The sequence below is a fragment of the Mauremys reevesii genome, linkage group 8 (assembly GCF_016161935.1).
Source record: "Mauremys reevesii isolate NIE-2019 linkage group 8, ASM1616193v1, whole genome shotgun sequence".
Taxonomy (NCBI): Eukaryota; Metazoa; Chordata; order Testudines; family Geoemydidae; genus Mauremys; species Mauremys reevesii.
This window is the reverse complement of record NC_052630.1, coordinates 11,881,364-11,907,981: the sequence shown is the minus strand read 5'-3', so window position 1 is coordinate 11,907,981 and position 26,618 is coordinate 11,881,364. Positions and strand designations below refer to the sequence as shown.

Below are 26,618 nucleotides of genomic sequence, written 5' to 3'. Positions count from 1 at the left end.
TTTTTGATTCCCCCCTCCCCCTCTTTCCCCCGAAACACAGCTTAGATAATGGTGTGGAAAATGCCATTTGGCGACTACACAGATTTATTTTCTCCCTATAGGTGAAAGAAGGATTCGAGTCCACACTATGTGTTTACCTGTTGTTACAACACTGAATGACGTGTATCTGGGAGCTGACGTACAAGCTATTACAGGATTATTAGCCAATATGGGTAAGCATGATGCTCTTTGATGTACATGTGTAAAATATCTAAAACTTTTGAGGAATAATCCTTCAGGAAGCAAGATTACAAGGGTAGTATCCTACCTTCTGAATGGTTGAAGGCACTTCGCCATATGACTTACAGCTCCTCTGATGTGAGGATATCAGTACAACTGTATGTTGTCACCTTGTTTGATATGGCTTTAGAATTCTGCACATCAGAAGTTAGAGCAGCAATTAGAACTCCTGGATTTTTTTATTCTAGGCTGTACCATTAATGTTCCCATCCCGCTAAGCCTCTTCATGGCACAGTAAAGCTCCATTAATGTGTGCTTGTAACCATCTTAAGATCCTGAGATGAGGAGCTATAGAAGTACAAAATAATACGTGTCAGTAATTCCTAGAAATGAAATAGGGTATAATTAGCTGTTAAACTTCTCTCTCTGTGGCTCTTTAGCTGTGGACCGGTCAGTTTCTGCTAGTTTGAGTGATGCTCGTGATGCCTTGGTGAATGCTGTAATCGATTCACTATCAGCTTACCGCTCTTCAGTCCTAAGCATTCAGCAGCCTGGTCTGATGGCTCCCTATTCCCTACGACTCTTTCCACTTCATGTACTGGCGCTCTTAAAACAAGTAAGAATGAAAATAAAATCTTTCCAGAGAATGTTATTTTTATATTCAGTATGTCAGTCTGAGTGATGCATAAGTAAACATTTCAGTGAGATGATGATATATATGTAGGGTTTTGCCAACATTTGAAGGGGGGTGATTTCTTTGGTTTAGATCCAGTTTAATTAAAACCAGCCTTCTCTCCATATACTATCACAGTAATTGAGGTTGTTCGGCATTTAAGATAATAGCCTCTTCTGGTATAAATGGAACCAACTTCTTGTCTCACTTCTCCAGGCCCTGGATTTGGTGTTTTCTCTCCTCTCTCTCTCTCTCTCTCTCTTCCCCCCACCCCACCCAGTACCACCGCAAAGCAAGACTTCTTGTTCACCTAGGCTGTATTGGGGCCAACTGTAGTAGAAGATGGCTTGGGTGTCTATATCAGCCACCAACAAAGGGTTTTATAAAAGTTATCATAATATCTAAATGTGACAAGTTCCATATGTATAGGCTGTGTTTATGTACTGCATCTAGAGCTTATGTCAGATGCATTTCTCATAAAGCTTAAATTTTTATGAACAATGTAGGGAGGTGGTATAGTTGTGGCGTGGAGTGTGTCATGACAGAAAGAAGGGGCCTCTGTTCCATGTATCGAGCTGCAGCAGTAGGATGGGGAGTATGGTGAAGAATAGCACCAGGGAGGTGGAGCTAGAGGGCAAGAAGTTTGGGTGCCTGGGAGTGCATCGGTATTGAGGCAGAAGTGGGCAGCCAAGAGAGGAAGCAAAGGAAAGTGGGAGCAGGGAGTAATATGGGGAGACTTGCCATGATTGCCTTGTACTCCTGACTGCCAGCCTGGAGAACATGCAGCCATTGCTGTTCAGTGTGGCTTTGAGGAGCTTCGCTCTGTGTGCTGCTGACAAGGCAAATCTGTACACCAGCTTAATGTGGGGTGTAGGCAGTGATGAGCTGCCAAACTCTTAACAACCGGTTCCCGCCTTCCCCCGGGACTCCTGCCCCATCCAACCTCCCACGTTCCTTGACGTGCCTCCCGCCCCCGGGACCCCTGCCCCATCCATCCCCCTTCCCTGTCCCCTGACCTCCCCTGGATCCCCTGCCCCTGACTGCCCCCTGCCGCCCCATCCAACCCCTCCTCTCATTCCTGGTGGCCCCCCGGGACCCCTGCCCCATCCAACCACCTCTTCTCCCTGTCTCCTGACCGCCCCTGGAACCTCTGCCCCTGACTGCCTCCCACCTCTCCATCCAACCCCCTCTCCTTCCTGACTGCTCCCCTGGGACCCTTGCCCCCATTCAACCCCCGTTCCCTACCCTCTGACCGCCCCAACCCCTATCCAACTCCCCCCCCGCCCCCTTACCACACTGCCTGGAGGTGGCTGGTGGCGCTACAGTTGTGCCGCTCGGCTGGAGCCGGGCCACGCTGCCACTGCACAGCGCCTGGAGCACCGGATCAGGCTGAGCTCGCAGCTCCCTTGCTTCCCATGAATCAGCTGTTCGCGTGGGAAGCCTGGGAGGGCTGAGAAGCAAGCGATGGCTTCGCACTCAGGCCCAGGGAGGCGGAGTGGAGTGGAGGTGAGCTGGGGCGGAGAGTGGTTCCCCAGCGTGCCTTCCCCAGCTCAACTCTGCTCCATCTCCCCCTCCCTGGGCCTGAGTGTGAAGCTGCTGCTCCACTTCTCCGCCCTCCCAGGCTTCCCATGCGAACAGCTGATTCGCAGGAAGCAGTGGGGAAGGAAGAGAAGCGGGGAGGAGCATTCAAGCGAGGAGGCGGAGGTGAGCTGGGGGCGCGGGGAGCTGGAGCACCCACAGGGTTTGCGCCTAAGGCGCCACTTTTGGATAATGTGCTCAGGGGGAGCGGCCGCTCCTCCTGCTCCCCCAGCTACGCTCCTGGGTCACTTCACCTTATTGGTTGTTAAATTTAGAAGCCCTTTTAGAACCGGTTGTCCCACGCAGGACAACCGGTTCTAAAAGGGCTTCTAAATTTAACAACCGGTTCCCGCGAACCAGCTCACCACTGGGTGTGTAGGGCAAGAGCTAAGTGCTAGCTTTCAAATAACTCATCTTTCCCTTTTCTAACAAAGGGGTTTGCAGCATTCCTGAGTCTTGTCTACACTATAAAAACTGAACAATTTCTGAAAATGGCTTTCAGCCGTGGGTCCCCCTGAACTAGTATAGAAAATGGTTAGTCTTGGGATAGATGGTTTACTCTTTCATAGTGCAGCATGATCAAGACCTGGTGGAATCATCTCATTCACACTTTCTCAAATGGTACTAAAAACCCTTGTCAAGTCTATACTATGGCTGTGTTTATGCTGGGGGAGATCTAATCTTTTTAATATAGACAAAGTCAAACACTTGAATGGTTTACAATATTTGTTTGGGATGGGATCCTGCTTCAGCAGCAGATCAGCTGCTTTGTGTCTGTAAGCCAATGGAGTGCGTTTACCATTAAGTCAGAACACCTCTGACAGAGATGTGCATTAGAGCCGAAGGATTAAGCATAACACATCTTTGGATTGCACTTTTAAAGTATCGTTATGTAGCTTCTTGAGACAAAGTAGTAAGCATAATTTTATTAAAAATCCATCTTAATATGTCATCATTCCAACTCCACTCTTCAGAAAGTGTTCTACAGACCTAGGACCAACATGTATTCCCGTATGTCATGTCAGTGGTTCCAGAGTCCAAAGATACACTGCTTGAGTGATTAGTCACAAAGTTGTTTGCATATAAATAATATACGAAACTTGCTTTGAGTACCGATAACCAATTAAGAAATGCAGATAAATTAAGTAGGGGAGGTCACTGTAGTAATCAAGACTTTTTTTATTATATTTTCAGATCAAAATACTTAAGGCTAAATTTTATGTGGGACTCAAAATATTTCTTAACGTAGTCTAGTGTTTTTCACTTGTTGACTTTGAATTAATAACAAATTAAAATATTTCAAATACTGGTTTTATTCACAGAAAGCATTCCAGACTGGGACAAATATCCGTTTAGATGAGCGTATTTTTACTATGTGTCAAGTGAAAAACCAGCCCCTAATTTTCCTCATGCTTATGACCCATCCCAATCTGTACAGAGTTGACAATCTCACAGACGAGGTATGGGGTTTCTGTTGTTTTTTTTTTTGTTGTTTTTTTTTTTACTTATTACACTTGTTCTGTGATTGCTTGGTCCCAAACACCTTTATTTGTAGTGACGAATATGTATTGCATAGGAAACCCTTTAAATAAGAACTGTATTCTTCAAGGTATGTATTCTGAGAGCTCACAGGCAGTCACAAGGTTAAAAGTTTTAAAGAGACATCAAAGCAACCTATCCATTAAAGGCAAACTGATAGGACAATTCCATGGCACTTTAATTGTCACATAACATGAATCATGCATGTGTGTGACTATTAAGAAATTATCATAAAGACTGCTGCACTAAATTGCCACTCCATGTAATCCAGACTTATTGCTGCAAAACTTGATTTTAATTCATGAATGTATTGCTTCCAAGTTATTCTAAATTGTGAGATGGGGGGTAGTTCCAGTGTTGGATTGCATTTCAGACTAAGTTGAAATGTGTAGAAGTTTACAAATACTATAAACCATACATACATATAAGATGTAGCTCCATTATTTACCAGGTTGTCTGTTAGGGGTGGTATAGATGGGCTCTGGAGGGAACATGTGGCTAACACCCCACTCTAGTCACAGTGTGGATTGGATTCTTTAGACAACCATTTTGAAAAATGTAGCTAGCATTCTGGTTTGAAAAGTCTATTACACTACAAAGCACATCCCCTTAAAAGGGGATATGCTGCAGCAGGAATGATGTTTTTCATACTGTTGTACAACTTCCTTTTTAAAATAAGTCATGTCATTAGTTCCGTGAACAAGTACGTGTAGGAATTACTCAGTGCAGGCAGACTAAATCTGTACATCCAGACTTTGAAGTCTGCAGATTTTTGAAGCTAACATAACTGTATGAAGTTTTCAGAAGAGAATCAGTTTCAATAAGACAAATTAGACTGATTTTTTTTATAATAAAGTATATGTTATATCTGAATTTTAAGAAGATAAGTCAGACATCAACAGATGATGATGATGCACTTGGGTGCAAGGGGTATAATTTGTCCTTAATTGTTTTTACTAATAAAAGTGTATTCCACTTGAATATTTTTCATTCCTGTCTGTCTTTTTTTATCTATTTATCTAGAGGCACACTTACATTGTAGCAATTTTTCTCTTTAGGGAGCCCTCAACATCAATGATAGAACAATACCTCAGCCACCCATTCTCCAGCTGTCTGTGGAGAAGTTGAGTAGGGATGGTGCTTATCTTATGGATGCTGGCTCTGTAAGTTAAAATTTTATATGAACTTGTGGGTTTTTCTGAAGACTACTGAGCACTTTAGATATACAGATGAGTATAAGGGTGTATATATTGCATAGATTAATGCTGTCATTATCGGACTGTCTTTTAGGTAATGTTTATGTGGGTTGGAAAGAATTGTGGACAGAATTTTATCAGCCAAGTTCTTGGAGTTCCAAGTTATGTATCAATACCACAGAATATGGTAAGTGCTTGCTTTGGTCTTAAATAAGACAAATAACTTTTTTAAATATCACCTGTATAAGCTAAAGAGCCTTTTAGAATTGTAGCTGATTGTAATTAATTCCAGTTTCAGGAAAAGCTCACTTCCCCCATCATATGCCACTCTTCCTTAGGTTCCTCACTTAAAATAATCTTAATCCAGCTCTCTCACCATGAAACCACAATAAATAGAAGTTGATAACCATCAGTTAGATCCAGTAAAAGTCTGAGCAGATTGAGAATATTGGGACCAGAAAGGAGTGCGCGTTAGCTCACCAGCCCTCATTGCTGGAAAATTCAAATCCTAGTTTAGGTCACAAGTGAAAATGAATCTGTTAATGTAGTCCCAGTTGTGACAGCCAAAAGCCACTATTCAGTTTGGCACAATTGATAGTTTGCTCAAGGCTGATCTGAGACTGAAATTGCAGTGGTATGTGGAACAGCTTCATACTAACTGTGCCTGCTTTATGCCTGGTTACGATGCTTGGCCCTTTTCATTAACACTAAATTAACTCTGTGTCCTAAAGACAGTGTGTTATATTATGTATTAATGATAACTTTTGTCTAATAGACGCATCTTCCAGAACTTGAAACAGCTGAATCTACCAGAACAATAGCTTTTATCTCTTGGCTGAGAGAGCAAAGGCCATTCTTCCCTATACTGTATATAATAAGGTAAGTTCTTTTTGACAACTCTAATACACAAGTATGCATGATCATACTTGCATGCATGCATAGTCATGTCAGCCACTGTAGTGACATATTTTATACTGCATTGCCCTCACACAAGATTCGTAAGAGTTGTGCATGGTGTGAATTGTAAATGCTTGAAAACCACAGGACTCAATTCTTTGGCACATCGCTGAACAGTCCAAGGGTAAAGCCCTCTCCTCCAACCAATCTCCAAATGGGTCTCAGGGAGGATCTGTGAATGCTACAAACAATCTGGCGTACCCCTGCCTGATAGTCACAGCTCACTCTATGTGAGTGGAAGCCACCACGTCGGCTTCACTGGCGGATGTCTCCTGACAAGACCTAAGTCATGCAGTCGCCTGGCGCTCTGTCCACACATTCACAATACAATACACTAGTGTACAATGGCAGCGGGCTAGGCTGTAATGCAGACCGCGCTTCCATTGGCATCCTCACACCCACCTCTGCACTGATCACTGATCGCGAGTTACCCATGTGTGCAATACACATAGGGATCATCACTCGAAGAAGAGAGGTTACTTGTCTGTAACTTCTTCAAGATATATGGTCCCTATTTGTATTCCACTACCTGCCCTCTCTCCCCTCTGCTTCAGACTACATTCCAAGACGGTAAGAGGAAGACTGGAGAGGCACTACCTATTATACCCTCTGCTGGGAGCATGAGGGGATGCACCATACACGTGCTGGTCAGTGGACACTGCTAAGAAACACTTCAGGATTCAGGTGCATGGCAGACCTGCCTATCCCCGTGTGCAATACAGATAGGGACCACACAGCTCGAAGAACCTCCAGTTACAGACAAGTAACTTCCTCTGCTTTTGTCTAGGACAATTTGTTTATCCAGTCTGCCCTCAAAACATTTTAGGGTCGTATTTCCAGCACACAACTCTTTGCACACCATCTGTACAAACATCACAGTGAGATTATTGACTACCATGTCACCAGCTCTCATTTGATACTACACACAGCACTCTTTACAGATAAATACTATGATAATAACGTATAAAGTGTCAGACCTGATGGGAGTTTACAGAAGAGTGGGCTCTCTGCCAGTTGGTATTGAGAGGCTCTTACATTATAAATATAACCAGCTTCCCTGTGTTTAACATCAGACATTTTAGTGAATTAAATGTGAACATTATCCAGCAATATTGTGGTATGAATGATTGTGAGGCCTACAGTACTGGCTTTTCATTTACACTTCACCAGTTGATGGACTTATTTTTAAATAGCTTTCAAAATGCTAGTTCATCCTATAACATTAAAAATACTGTACTGTAGAGGTTAGTGAATGTTTCATTTCACTCAGTCATTTTATTTCTATTTCTAAGGGATGAAAGTCCACTGAAATCAAGTTTCCTACAGAACATGATAGAAGACAGAACAGAATCTGCCTTATCATACTATGAGTTCCTCCTGCATATACAGCAGCAAGTGAATAAATGAACCACTGGGTTGTATGGCTCGCTTGCTTAGCGAAAATTTCTGCAGTAAAGAACACTTGTGCTTGTAATATCTTTTGTTAAGTTTGTGGCCTGGTGCAGTTGATGAGAAGTTCTCACTGTGATTTCAACAAAGTAAAGCAAATAAAGGACCACAACTGAGAATCATATGTGCAACTACATAATATTGTACTTCTAAAATCAAAATCTATTTGAAGAGGTTGGGGATCTTTAATTTGCTGCAAATCATGCTTTTACTGCAAGCAGTTGCAGCATGAAGTACATTTGCAAAGGCAATATTGAAGGGGTGAAATACATTTTGTAAAATGGAGTTCCTTGTTCAAAATGTATATTTCTGTAACTTTTAGTTTTGCTTTTTTTTTGGGGGGGGGGGTTGCTGCTAGATTTAAAACATCAATATGATTCAGTTGCAGGGAAATTATATTGTCCTTATGATACAGTATATCCACTGATTAAATATTGAACATTTCTTTTAAAAAAGAGCTATCTGGTACACTTAAAGTAGCAATGAAACAATTCATTATGAAATGAACAAATATTTGAAAAAAAAATTATGAAAATTTTAGGATATAATGTTCTAGAAATGGTTATGTTGGATAAGTCTGAAGGTAGCTTAAACTGGCCTAGCTGGATTGAGATAGATTGAAGTAATTTGTTAAAAAGCTTTTAAATGTATCAATATTCTTGTACCTGAAAGACAAGGTTGGCATAGCATACTGTGTAAACTGAAAACTATAATCAAGTTGTCTGGCAGCAAACATGGGCTAAGACTGACACTGAGCCTTGTGTTTGTAGTTAAAAATAATGAGTTGGTCTTGTCTTAATAGTTGATTAAATGGCAGGAAAGGGGGGAAAAGAAGGCAAAGCATAAAACCACCTGATCCTTTCTGTGCGTTACATTAGATAGATTTCTGCTCTAAAATAGGATAACTAAATGTTAGGCCCATAATTATTTTTTTGTGAAATGAGGCTGTGGTAGCATTTCATCCTTAATTTATCAATATATTTTTGAGACAGCACTGAATATTTTGTTTGACATCTAAAACTGAATCCAAGCAGAAGTAATAATTTTGCTCTTGAAATAAATGGAAAAAACATATTAGTAGGAGGTGTTTTATAGTTCAGTGAATATATTTAAAGTTCTCCAAAATCTTTTTTTTATTGAAGCTATGTAACAAGCCTAATTCCAGGGCCATGTGTGCACACAATATACATGTTTTAATTTAACTGACAGACCTGCAAGTGCTACAAATTAAATATGGAAACTGGATTTGTAGAAAGCTGGTATTCTTAAATGTAAGATGTGTAAAGTACATGGGAATTAAAGTACATCGGTTGGGAGCAATCTGTAGATGACAGGCTGTTTCTCTTTGTTACTAGTCAATTTCTGCCCCTTATATGCCCATGGAAGAATTGTGATGTGGAAAAAATGTTTTCTACTTTATTTTGCTTTTAGTTCATATTAATGCTCATACACTTATAGCAGACTTGCAAAAATCTCCTTGTTGGGGTCAAGTAACTTTTCATTGAGTGAAATGTTTACTATAACGGTAGGCAAGTAGATATTATGCCTACGCTAGTAAACTTGTGAAGGTTTTGCGAAGAGGATTTAACAGGATCTGGTAGGATCACAGTTTCTGCAGCCATTCGTCTGCTTCTGCTCCTGCTCCAGTTACAATATAATTGACGGACAGGAGTTACCTCAATGCAGGGGAGAAGCAGCTGTTTCTTCATAGAAACATCTTGTGCAATTTGAGCACAAAAAAGCCACTATCATTTGTGCTGATTTTTGTGATGTTTTCAAAAGAGCATTTTGGAACAGATTTACTTCTCCCAAAGATTATTTAAACATCCTGTGCATTATCTTCAGTCAACATGAAAATATATAGTAAGTACATAGGGAAAATTATGTTTTAAAATTTACTCAATTACTTTATTTCTGGCTTCACTCACATTTAAATCCTATTTTTTTTTATTTCTTAAATGAGAATCAGTCATTCAGACAACCACAGTTTTATTAAGTGGTACCTCACTCCAGGCACGTGATGATAAAATGTACCCACTAGGATGTTGGAAATCATCCATGCATCTCACAACAGACCCAAAGCCTTTGGTTTTTCTTACTATTACCACATACTTTGTCATTTATATTCCATAAACTTACATTTTTAAATATAGTGTCTGTTTCAGAGAGAGCGTCACTTGCTTTATGTAAACCAGGATAACAGTTATGAATGTCAGTCTACATGCCAGTACAGTAACTAACATCATTTCAAGTTAGGATCCCTAATATTTTTCTCTGTGAAAACAAGCGAGCAAATGAACCCATTTGAGGTAGAATGCTTTTGGAATGTCCAGATTGTATTTAAGAAATATTCTGCAATATTGAATGTGTAGTTTAATTCCATGCAGGGGTGAACAAAACATGCTGCTTCAATTTGTATTACTCTTACATCATTGCAGAGCACACCGGTGTGTAAACTGCCTATGCCACACTTCTCACTGTATTACAAATGTCAAGGATAACTTGTTTGTTTTAAGATCTTAAACAGGCAAGGGTGGTCCTGGTTGTTCTGTCTTAGTGCGACAACCCTACCACAGCACATATACTCTATTTTTCTAGTTTCTGAGGTTTAACTATTTGTTTGACACATTAATTTTAATTCAGTCAACATCAGTACCATCCATTTTAATTTGTATTCATTATCTTTTATAATTTAATATATTTGAGTCTAGTCTAAATAGACTATTTTGCAATAACTAGAATAAGATTTACATTTCTTTTATTCAGAGTTAATTTCTTAACAATTTATAATCAAAGATGCATAATGGCTGTTATATAAGGGACCATCAAATGTGATTTTAAGCTTTTGTTCACTATTAGGGATGTAATCCTTATAAATTTAATTTTGTAAAGTAGTGTATAATATTGTAATATTAAATCCTTGTTTTCTGAAACTCAGACACGGATCTTCAGCATGAAGTTATAAATCTTGCCCCTTCTGAATCTGAGACAGGATTTACTTGTCCTCCTTTTTACAGTTTGTAATTTTCACTGTTTTATTCCTGTAAAAAGTCATTTGTAACACATGCAAATGCTTATTTTATCTGTGCTAATTTAAAAGATTTGGCTACTCAATAAAACTAATTGAAAGTGCTCACAAAAGTCCATCAGTCCTTTAATAAACAGAAGTGGGATTCTATATTTGACCAATCACTGAGTGACATTTTTCCCATTGGTTGCATTATTAACTTCAGTAACAGTAATTGCATAGCTAAAGGAAAAAATTGTAACTTGCTAAAATTGTCAATCTGTTAATGGTACAAAGACTGGGGGCCTTCGTATTTCAGGAGTCAAAAATGGAAGCATTTCTGTTATGTAATTGCGATCACTGACAGAATTCCATTTTGGTACCACACAGTATTTACTATAAACTTCAAACAAGGAAAAAGCAGATGTACAGGCTTTTGCATCCAGGCATTTGATGCTTTACTCAAAGAAAAAAATTTACAGTGACAGTCAAGTGTTTTTGGGACATAATTAGTAGCTCCATCTCCAGTGTGCAGCATGGTGGCAGAAAAACTTAAGTATTGACAAATGCAAAGATAACATACATAGGAAGGGATAAATTTAACTGCTCATACACACAGCTGAGATCTTAGTTACTTGTAACCATTCAGAAAAAATAGTTGGAAGTCCTGGACAACTCAATTCACTGTGGATTGAGCAGATGTTTCCACTTTTAGGATGTATAAAGAACAGGGTAGAAAGTAACATTGAAAATAAGCCATTATATAAATCAAAAGTATTCTCACCTGTAGTCAGGCTATTGAGGAAAAAATAGCACAAATAGAACATACACAGCTGTTGGGTGGTAGAGAAGAAGGTAAATGGGACACTACTGATCCTCCTGTCTCATAATACAAGAAAAAGGAACGCTCAGTGTGAAAGGCAACAGATTTAAAAGTAACGAAAGGAAACAATTGCAACCGACAAAAGAGTAGGAAAAAATGTTGCCTATAGGCTAGTCTATTCCATAATCTACTACATCTTCCTCTGAAGCATCTGGTACTGGTCACTGTCTGAGATAAGATACTGGACTAAATAGATGGTTGATCTGGTATGGGAATTGCCATGTTCCAGAATGGTCAGGACCTGTATTTTACTCCTATCTGCTGCATGAAACCTTTAGCAGCATGTGGATCTCTTAATACCAGACTAGGGCATTAGTTGAAGGAAAGATTCTCATCTTCTTGGGCATTAACATGAGGTTAAAACAGTGTTTCAGCTAGATATTTACTAGAGATAGGACTGCACTGTGAAGTCTAGATGTGACTTTTCCTAAAGTTCTGGGGAGTTGAGAGGTTTGCAATTCAGGCCCATCTCTAGTGAGTTAGCTGCATGAGTTTTCAAGCCCATCTCCACGTGTACGTGTGTTAGTTGTATGCGTTTTGAACTAGGACAAGAGTACTGTGTAAATACTATGGTCTAGTTAGCCCTCTTGCTTTGGGGTTAAAAGTAGGATGGATTTTAAGCCCTTTCCTGGGACTTGGTCATATTTAATGTTCCCACAGCTTTTTGCAAACACAGGAAATTGCCACAGCAATAAGATACAATCTTTCACAGGAGATACTGAACATCTGTGGTGGAACTAAAGATCCCATGGCACTTTGAGAAGAGCTGTAACTCTGGAATTGTCAGCATTTTTCTCTAAGCTGTTTTCTAAGTACTCAGCCTTTTGAGGAGGTCTGTATGAACACCAGCAGTGCAGTTACAACAGTAACTCTTGCAATATACGTTGGGACACCTGGCTATACATAGTTTACCAGAATAGATTTTACTACATATTTAAAAAGTTCATTTTGCCATCTCTCTAATGAACAGCACCTCATTCTCCTTCCTATAGGGGGCACTTAGGAAAAACTCATTTCTGAATATGAAGGTACAATGGGGAAGTACATTAACAGATAGAAATTATCAATAGCCGTAGCTATTTTCCATAGAAAATGACCCAAAAATAGGAATAGCAATAAGGTAATTGAGGCATTTCAGTGGGCTAAATTCTGGAGGCTTAGGATTTTGTATGGCCAACAATTAATTTCCAGCAGCACTCTCATTCTAACTCTGGATTTTAAGGTTTTTTTTCTGTCCAGAAATACCTAAGATACTTATCAAGGTCATTTGCTCTAAGACTGCACATAGCTGTGTTCTGGATATCTATGCACAAGTACGTAAAAGAACATTTTTCTTTGTATGCCATCTTTACACTATTGCTATAAATAGATGTTCATCTCTGAATGTGCATCCTAAAGTCAGATGTAAGATTCCCATAGTCATGTTTTAGTGGAATGCAAATGTTTCTGCTGGATGGTGAAGTTAGAAATGAACCCTTGGGAGAACTATACTCCATTATGGAAGTCTCAACCACACGGAAGTTAAATTGAAATGTCTCAAATGTAAGCTGTGGTACATACAATATTTTCCTTATTTGTTTACTATTCCTTTAAAAATACATTGTTCAGAACACTGTAAAATAGTAGCTTGCCTTTTATTGCCAAAGGATCTAAAAGTGCTTCATGATCTAAACAACTGATGATGTATCTGCATGAAACAGCAATTGTTCAACAGGAGCCCTGCGCAAGAGTTTTGGGTAGTAAATCCAAACAAATGCTTGCCTCAGCTGAATCTACAGAAGAAAATTAAACCACGTGGAATTACCTAAATTGGCATTTTGCCACTTAATACCTCTATCCTACACAAAGGTCCCTGGGCTACAATCAGCTCTTTATGGTTGGATGCTGAGAATATAGTGAGGAATATTAACAAAAGAAAGCTATTAGTCAGAGAGACTTGCTTTTTTCAGTAATTTTCCAGCCCCTGGGCAGTAATTATTGCATACCCTGAAGGACAGAGGCGAGCACACACAGTGACAAGATTCAGGAAGGATTGACTTTTGGTTTTTGTAACAATGAGCCTTGTCTGAGGATTTCCCGTGTGCAAGTCAATTCTGTACTTGTTATCATAGTGATAGTCACTTGCTATTGCTGCTGGAGCCTCAAACAATTAAGGATGGGAGTGCGTGTGAGATTCCGTTTGTAGAGAATTGTTGGTGGTCAAATGAGAGAGCTGCCCTGTGGCTGATGAGGGGAGCAGACCAGGCACAGCTAACTGCCCTGTGCCTGATGAGGAGGGGAGTGGTGGGACAGAGCAGCCAGCTGTGCCTAGTGTCTGATGGGGGGTAGGGTGACCAGATGTCCTGATTTTATAGGGCCAGTCCCGCTTTTGGGGCCTTTTCTTATATAGGGACCAGGCACATGAGGGGGGAGCGGGCACAGCTGGGTGCCCCGTGTCTGACGGGGGGGGCGAGCACAGCTGGGTGCCCCATGTCTGACGGGGGAGGGAGCGGGCACAGATAGGTGCCCTGTGTCTGACGGGGGAGGGAGCGGGCACAGCTAAGTGCCCTGTGTGTGCCGGGGGGGGGGCAGCGGGCACAGCTGGGTGCCCCGTGTCTGATGCGGGGGGAGCGGGCACAGATAGGTGCCCTGTGTCTGACGGGGGAGGGAGCGGGCACAGCTAAGTGCCCTGTGTGTGCCGGGCGGGGAGCGGGCACAGCTAGGTGCCCCGTGTCTCATGAGGGGGGAGCGGGCACAGCTGGGTGCCCCGTGTCTGACGGGGGGGGGGCCGAGCACAGCTGGGTGCCCCGTGTCTCATGAGGGGGGAGCGGGCACAGCTGGGTGCCCCGTGTCTGATGGGGGGGAGCGGGCACAGCTAAGTGCCCTGTGTGTGCCGGGGGGGGGGGAGCGGGCACAGCTGGGTGCCCCATGTCTGATGCGGGGGGGGAAGCTCTAGAGGTGCCACCTCTGAGGCACACAGACCGGGCCGTCGCGATGACCTTGGCCCCTGGGCAGACACCTCAGCGGCGGGACAATCCTGGGAGCCTTTGGCCAGGCCACTCTGCCTTACCCCCCTCGCGAGGCAGAGCGCTGGGGCAGGCCCCGCGGGCGGGTCGCGCGGCCAGGCTGTTGGCTCGCCGACCGGGGCGCCACGGGCCTGTGGCATGAAGGCGCCTGTCCCCCCGGCCTGTAGGGGGCGTTCGCGGTGTCTGCCCCTCGATAGGGCGCCCGCCGGGACCCTTCCCCCGGGGCAGCCGTTTCCTCCGCGGCAGGCAGGTGACTGCTCGGACTCTAACCACCCCGGGCCCTCCCATCAGCCGCGTGGTGCACCCGGGCAGCGTCACCGCTCCCTCCGGGCCCTCCTGCCACCTAGCTGGCGAGAGCCGCTGCGACACGCCTCCCCTCACGCTCCTTCTTTGTGTGGTAATCCCGAAGCAGGAGACGCCATCTTTACTGTGGGCATCAGGTCCGGAAAGGCGCGGAGTTGGGGCGGTTTAGGGGCGGGGCGTCACTCCCAGTTCTCTAGGCCTCTGCCCTCATCCAAGATGGCTCTTATTGCTTCAGCAGTTGGGGGCGGTTCTAAGATGGCGGCGGGGGTCACGCCTGCGCACTAGGCGTGAGGGAGGTGGAGAGGCCTGGCAGGTCCCATTGTTTTGTGGGGGCGGAGCCGCTTGCGCCGTTTCTGCTGCGGATGGAGCCGGAGGTGTTGGCCGTGGTGGATGGCGGCGGGGCCGGGTCGGCTCCTGGCCCCGTGGGCGTCCCCCCAGTGCTGTCAGTGTCGCAGCGCCGGGCCGAGCTCCGGCGGAGGAAGCTGCTGATGAACTCGGAGGAGAGAATCAACCGCATCATGGGCTTCCACCGGCCGGGCGGGGTGAAGGGTAAGGGGCGAAGGTGGGGGCCGGGTGTCGCTCAGCCCTAGCCCGGCGGGAGGCCAACGGTGAGGGGCTGCGGCCTCCGCGAAGACATTGAGGAAGGGGCTGGGGGGGGACCCCTGCCACTGAAGGGAGCCAGTCTGGGCTGGAGATTGCTGGGGTTACGCCTCCCATTAAAAAGGGCAGGGGGAGGTTGGAGGCTGTGGCAGCCCCTCAGCTTTTGGGGTGTATGACACAGCAGCCAGGCTCTTGTCACCCTGCTTCTAGGCAAGGCGAGGGGCTCAGGGGATGTATAGTGAGGGCATCTTCCTCCTCTCCGAGAGCAGGGAAAACACTCTTCCCCACCAGGATGGGTGGGGGCATGACTGTGCTATCGGCGATGGGGTGTTTTTGTGGCAGTTACATCCTCACTCCTTTTCTGCCCACGCTTTTCCGTGATACTAGCTAACTCGCACCCGTAAATACTGCAGAGATTGGAGGAGTCCACTTTGCTGTGCAGAAACACACCTCAGTGCAGCATACAAATGCCTGTGTGATTTCCCTCCGTGGGTGAGGGATGGTATCTGGAGATCTTTTCACTGGCTTCGGCATTGTCTGCCCTCTGTAAAATAGTTTAGGTGACTTCCGCACGCTCCAGCTTACTGTGTTATTGAGATTTGCTGCTTGTGGCCATATTCTTTTCTTTCGTGTTTCTTATATTTGGAATCACATTAAACTTCTTTTTGGGGCCCTTTAGTGTATTAGGGTTATTATTATTATCTATAAAGCACCATAGATGTATATAACTCTGTATACACATAAAATAAGTTAGATGTGTCCATGTCCTCCTTCTGCCCCCTACAAATAATTTACAATTTAAGGGTGTGATCCTGCAAGCACTCTATGCACAGAATTGCCATTGACTTTAATGGAATTTTCTGCTTGTACAGGAGTAGGCAGGATTGTGTCCTGTTGCGTTGATTAGGGGGTTCCTTGGACCCAACAAAGGAATGCTAATAAAACTCTTCTTCACTGTTCACACTTAATCTGTTTAATGTTGTGTTTGGGGTTTTGTGTGAGATTATCGCTGGTTTATTCCCATTATAGTAGCCACCATCTCAATGTTTTTAATATTTTATTAAAGACACAGAAAAACAAAAACAGTTAAAGCGTTAGAAATGTATAGTTGTAAGTAAAGCTTTCATTTTAACAGTATTCTTTATTCCCTTTGCCTTTATAAGGAGTAACCCCTTCTTGACATTGGCATTAAAGAAAATAGCAGATGTTTTACAGACAATTGAAGAATGCGGCCCAAGTGTCAGCACAGGCAGAGAGTCACAGTCCTGGTTTGGGACCTTTCCACCTGTTGTTTTGCCACCCCAGGACTTTAGCGGGAGCCTTGAAGAGCTCTTATTACAGTTTGCTTCACTTAAACAATCCAGTTTGTATTTGTCTCCAACTTTTGCTGACTTTCATAAATCATTCTAATTCATAAGCTAAATTTTGATTATGAAAAATACTTCTCTTAAAGTTTTTTTTTTCTGGTTTAATACTCCTGACTGGAATATCCTTTTATTGCATTTTCTCTTTTCCCACCAAATGAAAGGTCATTGTCCTCATTTAGCACTCTGCAGCTCCACAATTGACTACATCTTGGCTTGTTTCCTTCCATACCTTTTAGGTTGCGTATGGTTCTTAATGGTCCTTCTGTCTGCTTCACTTACTCTGAATTCTATGATTCTTTTACACTGCTCCCTTTGCTTGAAATAACCCCTTGCTTCCTGTGTTCCAGATGCCATTCTTCAAATCTCTCCTCAAACCCAGTGCTTTTACTTGGTTTTTCGTTGCTGAGTTACTGTGCTGTGCTGACACTTAGACTGCATTCTTCATTTGTCTGTACAACATCTGCTACAATTTTTATAAGCTCTTTATTGCTGGGTTTTAATGTATATTTTGTATTTTGGAAAGTGTCATACGCACCTGTGGAAGTCAGTATGGTGGTAGAGGGGAGTCATTGAGCTTTTTAAAGCTCATTGCAAGTGTATATATAAAAAAATAAAAGTATGGCTCTTATGAAGTCACTGTCAAGATAACAGATTTTTGTCTTGATGCCGAAGTTGGCTTTATGCTATGCTTTTTGTTGTTTTCTACCAGGAGACATGGTGTAATGGTCTGAGCATAGAAGCATGCATCAGGAACACTTGAATTCTAATCTGAGCTCTTAACACAGAGGTCTTCTATTGCTTAGGGCAAGTCACTTAACCACTGCCTCAGTTTCTCCATCTGTAAAATGGGACTGCTGATAGTCACTCATTTACTTCTCAGGGGTTTAGGAAGATTAGTTAATTACTGTTTATAAAATGCTGTGAAGAAAAGCTTGAACGTGTTTATTATCAATTTTAAAGCTGTCGTTTCACAAAAATGATTTAATATGTCAACCTGATGCCCAAAATCCAGCAGGCTGAGAGGCTGATCTAAATATTCAGTGGGAATAACATGCTTCATGTTTTGTTTCTCCTCTTCAGATGATGAAAGTCACACAGAATCAAAACTTCAACATGAGCAAGATAAATCAAACTCCCTCCCTATTCCTGCAATTTCAAAGCGAATTGTGCTTGGTGATTCTGTCTGTAATTTGGCAGGAACATCTGACCAAACAAGTGGCATTATAGAGCTCAAGGGAGATAAAAAGGACTTGTTCGGTAAAACTCCTGAGCTTGGTAACAATGGTACCAGTGAGCTCCGGCATCGGAGCAGAGGGGATCTGGCATCAGAAGCTTCACAGAGAGCACCTCGGCATGGATTAGATCAATACTTATCAAGATTTGATGAAGCTATGAAGCTAAGAAACCAGCTGATGAATGAGAAGCCTAGTCAAGAGAATGGGAATGCAGTGGAAGAATTTGATTCTTTTCGCATTTTTAGATTGGTGGGATGTGCGCTTCTTGCCATAGGAGTTAGGGCTTTTGTGTGCAAGTATTTGGTGAGTTAAGAAAAATATTTGTTGCTGCAAATCCCACATTAGTTCTCTTCTAGAGGTAACGTGAAATTTATCATGGCCCTTGTCTGTAGTTGGTGACTAGATGAGTGGGGAACTTTTTCTCTTGTATAAGCCCTGAGCAGTCATTACCACCTTGAGGCAGGCAGTCATCTCAGAACCTGCACTGTCTGGGTAATGCAGCCACTAGGTAGCAGTTGAGAGAAGTGCAAACTATAATCTCATTTCCTAGAGACTAAGAACATTAGCACCAGAATGCTTCAAGCATCTGCTTGTGTCTCCAGCTGGAATCTCATCTAGACATATGTAGGTAGCACAAAGTACCATCTTCTGAGTAATTGGGTTGACTTTAGACAGCATTGTTGTTGTAACTGTGGCAACAATCTTTGGTAAGTCTGTAAGGCCTCCTATGTCTATCTCCTTTCAGGGTCAGGGCCTAAGATAATTTATGCAGCTATTCCTCCTTAGTGGTTAAATTTATTTATTTAGGCAACCAGTGTTCATAAAAAATAAATTATTTTGCAGTGCAGTGACTGAAATTTTATTACACACAAATGGCATTTTCCTTGGAAGAATAAGTTAATGTGATTCCTCAATTATCCTGGTTTGTCTAACTAATTTTCATGTTTTTGCTTCAATCTTCACAGTCAATATTTGCACCATTTCTTACTCTACAACTTGCATATATGGGACTGTCCAAATATTTTCCAAAGGTAAGATCAGTACTCAGAAAAGATTAATTTAAAATCTTTTTAATTTGAACTTTTGTGAGAATGGTTTAGAATGGGCCCAGCTAGTACAGAATATACTTTACACACAGGATTAAGTGACTAATTGATGTATCAGTATGGCCCCCTTTCATTTTAAGGTAGTGAAATGAAAGGCACCTATTATTGTGGATTAATGCACTAGCCTTAAAATTGTCAGGACCTTAATTCAAATCCTGTTAAACCCTCAAGTGCAAATGAGTTCTGTTGTCTTGTTCTTGTGCCTCGTGAACATTTAGTCATACTACCATTGGAAGTATCTGATCAAAAGAGGACGTTAGTTCTTTTTGTGTTATGAAGCATTTCCCTCCATCCATGCAGTACCGTGTGTACTCGTTCATAAGCTGAATATTTTTGGTAAAAAAGTGACGTATCAAAGAGTGGGGGTCGGCTTATAGACAGGTCTTCACCAAAATGTGATGTATTTAAACTCTGGAATCATTTAATTGAATATCTAATACATTGTCATTTTGTTTACCTGGAGTGTCTGCAGGCATGGAGCCCCTCAGCTCTCTGTGGCCGCGGTTCGCCATTCCCAGCTCCCATTGGCTGGGAATGGCGAACCGTGGCCACAGGGAGCTGAGGAGCTCCATGCCTGCAGACGCGCCAAGTAAACAAAACATCACGACCTGCCAGCAGCTTACCCTGACAGGCTGGGAGCCAAAGTTTTCCAACCCCTGAAATATAGGGTCGGCTTATGAAAGAGTCATGCAGTTTTTGCTATTTTTACCTATCCATTTGGGAGGGAGTTGGCTTATAAATGAACGGGCTAATGAACGAGTATATATGGTACTTATCTGCGGTCACTGTTGTGTGGTTTCATCCACAGATGATGTGCATGAGATGTTCAAGCTAACAGAATTTTTCCCCTCAGTGTGAACTGAACTTTAGTCCTTCATTTTCAAGGTCACTGAATTCACTTACTAATAACTGTTTAAATGTAGGGCAAAAGTCAAGGTGGAAGTGTGAAGATTTATTTACATGCCTAACTTCCTGTTCATCAGTAGGAAACTGTATCCCTTGCTTTATATATCTGTACTGGTTAATTACAATTAAGTGACTGCTTAGCTGGTGTCTTTGTCAGCCTACATTGTAAAGGAAGGTCAACTAATACTTGATCCATAGTTTAAAATTCTAATGTTCCTTTTCAAAGGAATAGTAGATTAATTATAGACCGTAGGAATAAATGAGTGGTTGGGCTTTCTTAGGTAAGTATGTAATTGAAAACAGTGAACTTTCAAGAAGTCATTCTAAACTGATCTGCAGAAAACACCAGACGGTGTATTAAGGGGATTCATCCTGGATTAGAGCACCTGGACTAGATCACCCATTAGATTTTTTTTTTAGCTCTAGTTTCCATGATTCTAAATTCAGTTATTTAACTGTAATATTTTAAGATGTGACTTTTTGAATTTGAAAATAATATGCTTGCTGGCAACATTTACCGTTCATTGTGTATGTTGCAATGATACTTTAAACCACAGGCCTGTCAACCCATCTCTGGGCTAGCTAAGTGGAAAGCACAGCTGTCCTGGCACATTTTGAGAGGAGATGGCAAACCCCTTTCCCTCATTTTAAATATATTATAATGGTTAATCTTGTGTGAGCTAAATGCTTAGTAAATAATTACTGATACTTACGCAGGTCATTCTGCTATCAGTGTCCATTTTTGTTGCTTTGTAAAAATGTTGGGATACCATGAGTATAAGACTGTGTTTTAAATATTCATAAATGGCTTGATCTACCTATACTTACAATAGTAAGTTGCAATACTAAACTGTAATAGATCACAACATTTTGAAATTTCACCCAACTTAATGTTGCCTTCCCAAAAATGAATTTCAGTATAAAATGCCGAACAGACATCTATTCTAGAATTTAGGACTCTTGACAAATAACTTAAACCACAACCTGTAACACAGAGAGTAGCCAGTTCACCCATCCTACAAAAACCTTAACCTTACAGTCTCCGTCCTTTCCTATTGCCTGTTCTAAGAGATGGAATTGTCAAGGCCTCCTAATGGTCAACAGATTCAAACTATTTCAGACCACTGAGAAGGGAGTGAATTTGAAGGTGGTCATGGCCCTTCTTAAGAGAGCTCTGCAGCAGTTCCATTTAGAAAACTGATGGAGCACCAGTGTGATCACCTGTGCTGCTGATATCTGAAGCAATATTGCATGAGGAGAGAGAAGTGCCATGCCATTTGTGGCTTATTAGGTCAAAACCAACATCTTGAACTTGACCCAGAAACCAGCCTGATAGCCAGTATCTGTGTGTTCCTGGAGGGAGAAGCTGCTTAGCAAGTAAGCTGCTGCATTCTATGCTAGTTGTTGCCAAATGCATTTAAGATGTAGCCCTAAATAGAGCACACTGTCATAATCTAATTTAGAGATGATAAAGGTGTTGATTACAGTAGCAGGGTTGCATCAAGAGATGGTTACATTCTTTAACCAGAAAAAGATGGGGCGGGGGGAGCAGTTTTGATCATAACGGTTAGAATTATCCAGAAGCAAATCTTAATATAACAAGACTACTGAGTGCACCCTTGAGTGACAACCAGTGAGGACAAACAATCTGATTAGTCTTTGTTATAGCTCCTGGCTTCTTGCCCCAGCTGGTCATAAAGCTCAAGGGTATAAAACTGAGGTAAACTAGCTTGCTCTCCTCATGCACCAGTCTCAATCAGACACAGAAAGATGCTTGATCACACTGTGGGTTGGATGACATGAAAATACAAAGTGGGTATTGTCAGGATACTAAAAAAAAAAATTCACTCCATGTCTCCTTGCTAGCCGTCCTTTCAGCTCTCTATGCATAGTGGAAGCTTGCGGGATCCCACATGAGATCATCCTCAGGGCAGAAAAGCACCCTCCCAAAGCTGCTCACTGGGATCTCTGAGATAAAAGAATAAAACAATCAAGTAGCAGTCCTAGCTACTCTTGCTGGAGTCCACATGTGAGGTCAGGTTTTAAACTAAATAATTTTTCTGCATTAGAAAAGAATCAAGATCTCAGAGTCCCAAGAGGACATGATCAATTTGATCATAACTCAGTAATACAAGTGAAGACAGTCCCAGCCCTGAAGAGCTTACAGTTCAAAATAAGCATGAGCTGTAGCCACGAAAACTTATGTTGAAATAAATTTGTTAGTCTCTAAGGTGCCACAAGTACGCCTGTTCTTTTTGCGGATGCAGACTAACACAGCTGCTACTCTGAAACCTGTCATGGCACACCAAGTGAGCTTCCACTCTTCCCTTGTCAGTCTTTGGGAGATATAATAGCCATGGTCTCTAGAAATATGAGAGAAGATTGTATCCTCCCTAGCAGTCAGTGGCATTTACTGCTGAAGCTGAGTCTTGCTGTCTGGACTTGCTACCACAGGATTAGCAGACAGTGGTAGTTTGAGTATAGAAAATAGGGTTGGATAGCTTGAAAAGAAAGGATGGAGGAAAGCCTCCCAAACTTAGAGCAGGTCTGCACTAGAAACTTTTGCTGGTAAAGTAATGTCAGTTAGGGATATAATATCTGACATTTTTATAATGGCAAAAGTCCTAGTGTAGATGCAGCTATACTGGCAAAAAAGTGCTTTTGTCAGTGTAGTATATAGAGGGAACTGGTATAAGCTATACCAGCAAAAACACATTTTTTCCCAGTAAAAGCTATGTCTGTGCCAGCATTGCTAAACTAACTCAGACTTCCCTATTTCCCACGGTGGTTTGGGAGAATATTGGAGCCATCTCAGCATGAATCTGCTGCAAGGACAATAAGAGAGAAATGTTCAGAATCCTAGAGCACAATTGCAGAGAATGGATACAAGACTTCACAAGGGGACTAAAATGTATATTGTCTATACTGACAATTCAAACAAATAAACATATGAAAAATATTCAAGTATTGGCTTAAAGGTAGGTGTGTTGCTTTAAGCAGAACTGGATTGTGACAGATGAAATCATTTAGTAATCACTGTTTTTGTTTTTTGATGTTTAGAGTGAAAAGAAGATGAAAACTACGGTATTAACTGCTGCTCTTTTACTGTCAGGAATCCCTGCAGAAGTGATTAGTCGCTCCATGGATACCTATAGCAAAATGGGAGACATTTTCACAGATCTCTGTGTTTATTTCTTTACTTTTATCTTCTGCCATGAACTTCTTGGTTTTTTTGGTTCTGAAGTGCCGTGATGGCTGTAGAACTCAATACAATAGTTACACAAAAGTTTTCCGTTCTGTATTCCTATAATATCGCTGGGTATGCCACACAGGTTTATACCTTACTTAATTCTTACCTATTCAAATGCTTGAAAGCAGTTAAATCCACTCATGAATGGAAGAACAGGGTCCCAAGTTTGGGGTTGTATTAGTACAGTTTATTCAATTTCTAATGTGGAGATTAGAGTGCAAGTGTCAGTGATTTATATCTTTTGCTTATTTAGTTAGATGTCCTTTTCACCGTACCCCAAGCATCACTTACATTGTGTCACCTTCTTGTTGACTTGGTAGTGAGAGAACACAACAGAACCGGTGTGCTCACAACAGAACTATATATACATTGTGACAGGACTTACCTAAAGACTGCTCCCTGTGTATTACTTCTGTCTTTTTAAATTTAGATAAAATGTACCCATACATTTTGTTGTTCAAACTCGGAATGTTGAACAAAAATAGCCTCAGCCCACACGCCTGCTGCTTCTGCAGCAGTTTGGTGTTGCGCCACCTCATTGTCTTGCTCTCAGTTGGAGTCCTCATTCTCTCTGTGCATAAGTTATTTGTTATAGCCATGACTGATTTCAAGTGAGGAAACTGGAGCAAAACAACTAAGCAAAAAAATCCTGTTATCCTACAAATGTCATTCTTCAAGAAGTAAGAAGACATAGTTAGAAACTATGCTAATCTCATAATGTTTCCCCTGGGCATTTGGCAGCTCTCTAATCCTAGTAGTTATCCTAACGCTAGTTTTACCCGTGGTTTCATCTTGGCCTCGGTTTACTGTTCTCTCTAGAGGGTTCACTTTCTACAGTGAAAGCAGCACTCAAGAAGCCCGAGTCTAAAGCAGTTGCTTCATATTTATTAAAAATGTCTGTGTTGTTTTGGTCAACCGCTAGTTAACTAGGGGACTACATTTTTTGACTATGTATATCTTTTCTGTATTTCTCTCTCTGTGTTTATTACTAAAGACATTTGCATGTAAACAGGATCTTAATTGCATGGGAGTTCTGCTCCGCTGCTTAATACTGCTACTGCTCAACGGCATAACAGAACCTTTGGCTGGCATTCAGCAGAGCTATTTATATATTGACTGACTTGCTTATTCCTTTGTTCTACATGTTGGTTTGAAGTCCCCCCAAATAAATCACAATAACCTGGCTTATTCAGATCTGAACTACTGAAACAGGCAATAGAAAAAACATTTTCTTCTCGCCATGTTGTTCTGAGTTTATTTCCACATGAAGATCAATGTGTTGAGGGGGAAAGTGGTACCTGGTATGGAGCACATATAAAACCAAACAGGAGAGATTTAGGAGGCTGCCAAGGCAGATAAATCCTATTCTCTCTCTAGGCGGAAGTGAACTAGCTGTAGTTCTACTTTCAATCCCACAGAAGTGTGACGCGTTGAGAGGAAGGAATGGGCTATCTGAAGTGTTATCCCAGCTAGCCACCCCTTCACATTGGCCATCTTCAGTTATTTCTGCTGCAGCTGAACTTGGTGTTACATCCACCATGTAGCTTGTCTATTACTATTGAAGCTACAAGGTGAAATAGGCCAATATCAGTTTTTTCATTTGGAGAGGATCAATAATTTTATTGGTGCTTGTCTACAGTGATTGTTTGTTTGTTAGGAAGCAAAACTATCTGGCTACATGTTGCTAAAGCAAGCAAGACTGTGCTTTCTGCCTAATCTTTCTCAACTAAAATTATCTGCATTATAATTTTAATACTGCATTTCTCAGCCAATTGTTAGACTTATGTCTGTGGCATGAAAAAGAATCGTGTGTTCTGATTTTACACTACATTCAGTTCTTTTGCACTACCATTGTTTTTGTTGGCCAGCCAATTGTATACATTTAATGCTAGATTGTAAACTATTCTGATTTAGGTCTGATAGCACAAATGCAGTTTGCGGTGCTAGTGTAGCTATGTTGATCCCAGGATATTAGAGAGAGACAAAGTGGGTGAGTAATACCTTTTACTGGACCAACTTCTGTTGGCGAAAGAGACAAGCTTTCAAGCTACACAGAGCCTCTTTTACCAACAGAAGTTGGTCCAGTAAAAGATATTACCTCATCCACCTTGTCTTAGCACAAATGTAGACACGTTAAAAGGTTCAGTCAACAGATTCAGATAGGGGCTTTTCAAACCATCGTTGAAATGTAAATAATGAGTCTGCTCAAAAAATGATACGTGACCTAACTTTCAGGATTATATAGCACATAAACGAGCATTGCAGAAATGCAACATATTAGTCCTATGGAGAGTCTAAAAACACTGAATTTCTCATTATTCCTGACTAATATTTCAGCTTGTAAGAATGGTTTCATTGTAATTGGTTAAGCCTAGAAAAGCATCTTGGCATACAGGTTATTATTCTTTCTGCACTTTACTCCTTTTGCATTCCTATAACTTGGAAATGACTAAGCCAGATTTTTTTTCATAGGTGCCAGAAGAAATATTGCTCTGAGGCGTAACATGGAAATTTTGACTCTGAAAGGAATACTTTTGTCAGACATATAATGCTGCTGAAAATAGGGTGGGCATATAACCCTCCTCCCTGCTGTAATTAATGAATGAAGCATAGGGCTGATAGGGCAAATGTTCATAAGATGGACTTCTTTCATTGCTTGGTCAAGGATGAATACAATCTCCATGATTTCATCTTCTCTGTTCATGTACAATACTCTGTTTAACATTTCTTTATTTCTACACTGGTTGTTTTCTATTAAATTTATTAAAGTTATGCTTGTTACCACCTTCCCTTATGGTTTGACTGTGCTTGGGAAGCCACCTTTTTTATTAATAGAGATCTCCTGTTTTGTTAATGTTCTGAACAAGTTGCCAGTTCCACAAGGAACATCAAAAAAGGGCTAAATTTTACGGTCCTGTATTAGTAAACTGTTTGATTTGGGCACAGGACTAAGAGCTGGAAATTCCTTAGTTATAATCCCAGCTCATGCTTTCAATGAGTAGTTGAACCCCCTGCCTCAGTTTCCCTATCGGCGGAGCTGGGTTCTATTTTCCCCATTCTACAAAGCTGTACTTGTTCAGGTATCCCAATGACATTAATAAGACCCCAGAAGATGCAATGCTTGCCTGAGTAATACTTTGAAGGGGGGAAGCTCATGGTTACAGGGTATTGTATACATTAATATATAATGTTGTAAAGCTCTGTAAACATTAAAGGAACTCTATAAATGCTAAGTATTATTTGGGGTTAATTACTGTACATAAACTGCATATGTGTTAAATTACAGCACATGGGGTTAGCACACTGATTACTGAATAAACCTCAAAATTGGTGTTCATTATATGC

At 41.6% G+C, this 26,618-nt stretch overlaps 2 protein-coding genes across 7 annotated transcripts in view; both read left to right on the top strand.

Annotated features, from left to right (window-relative positions):
• The window catches only part of SEC24A (SEC24 homolog A, COPII coat complex component), a 45,390-nt gene extending 34,647 nt beyond the window's left edge, over positions 1 to 10,743 (top strand). For both annotated transcript variants that reach the window (XM_039485150.1, XM_039485149.1), the window contains exons 17-23: positions 102 to 212; positions 660 to 835; positions 3,793 to 3,930; positions 5,068 to 5,172; positions 5,300 to 5,392; positions 5,981 to 6,084; positions 7,455 to 10,743. In XM_039485150.1, the coding sequence (XP_039341084.1) occupies positions 102 to 212; positions 660 to 835; positions 3,793 to 3,930; positions 5,068 to 5,172; positions 5,300 to 5,392; positions 5,981 to 6,084; positions 7,455 to 7,569 (842 nt within the window). In that variant the 3' untranslated portion in view covers positions 7,570 to 10,743. The remainder of the gene's footprint in view (positions 1 to 101; positions 213 to 659; positions 836 to 3,792; positions 3,931 to 5,067; positions 5,173 to 5,299; positions 5,393 to 5,980; positions 6,085 to 7,454) is intronic.
• Positions 10,744 to 14,602: 3,859 nt separating this feature from the next.
• CAMLG (calcium modulating ligand) lies at positions 14,603 to 26,610 on the top strand. Of its 5 annotated transcripts, none has more exons than XM_039485774.1 (4): positions 14,603 to 14,756; positions 17,857 to 18,314; positions 18,977 to 19,042; positions 23,084 to 26,062. In XM_039485774.1, the coding sequence occupies exons 1-4, from the start codon at positions 14,645 to 14,647 to the stop codon at positions 23,273 to 23,275; spliced, it is 828 nt and encodes a 275-aa protein (XP_039341708.1). In that variant the 5' UTR covers positions 14,603 to 14,644; the 3' UTR covers positions 23,276 to 26,062. The 5 variants fall into 5 exon arrangements, with proteins under 5 accessions (XP_039341708.1, XP_039341707.1, XP_039341706.1 ...); XM_039485773.1 differs by lacking the exons at positions 14,603 to 14,756; positions 23,084 to 26,062 and adding exons at positions 14,977 to 15,358; positions 21,093 to 21,859; XM_039485772.1 differs by lacking the exon at positions 14,603 to 14,756 and adding an exon at positions 14,980 to 15,358.
• Positions 26,611 to 26,618: the final 8 nt, after the last annotated feature.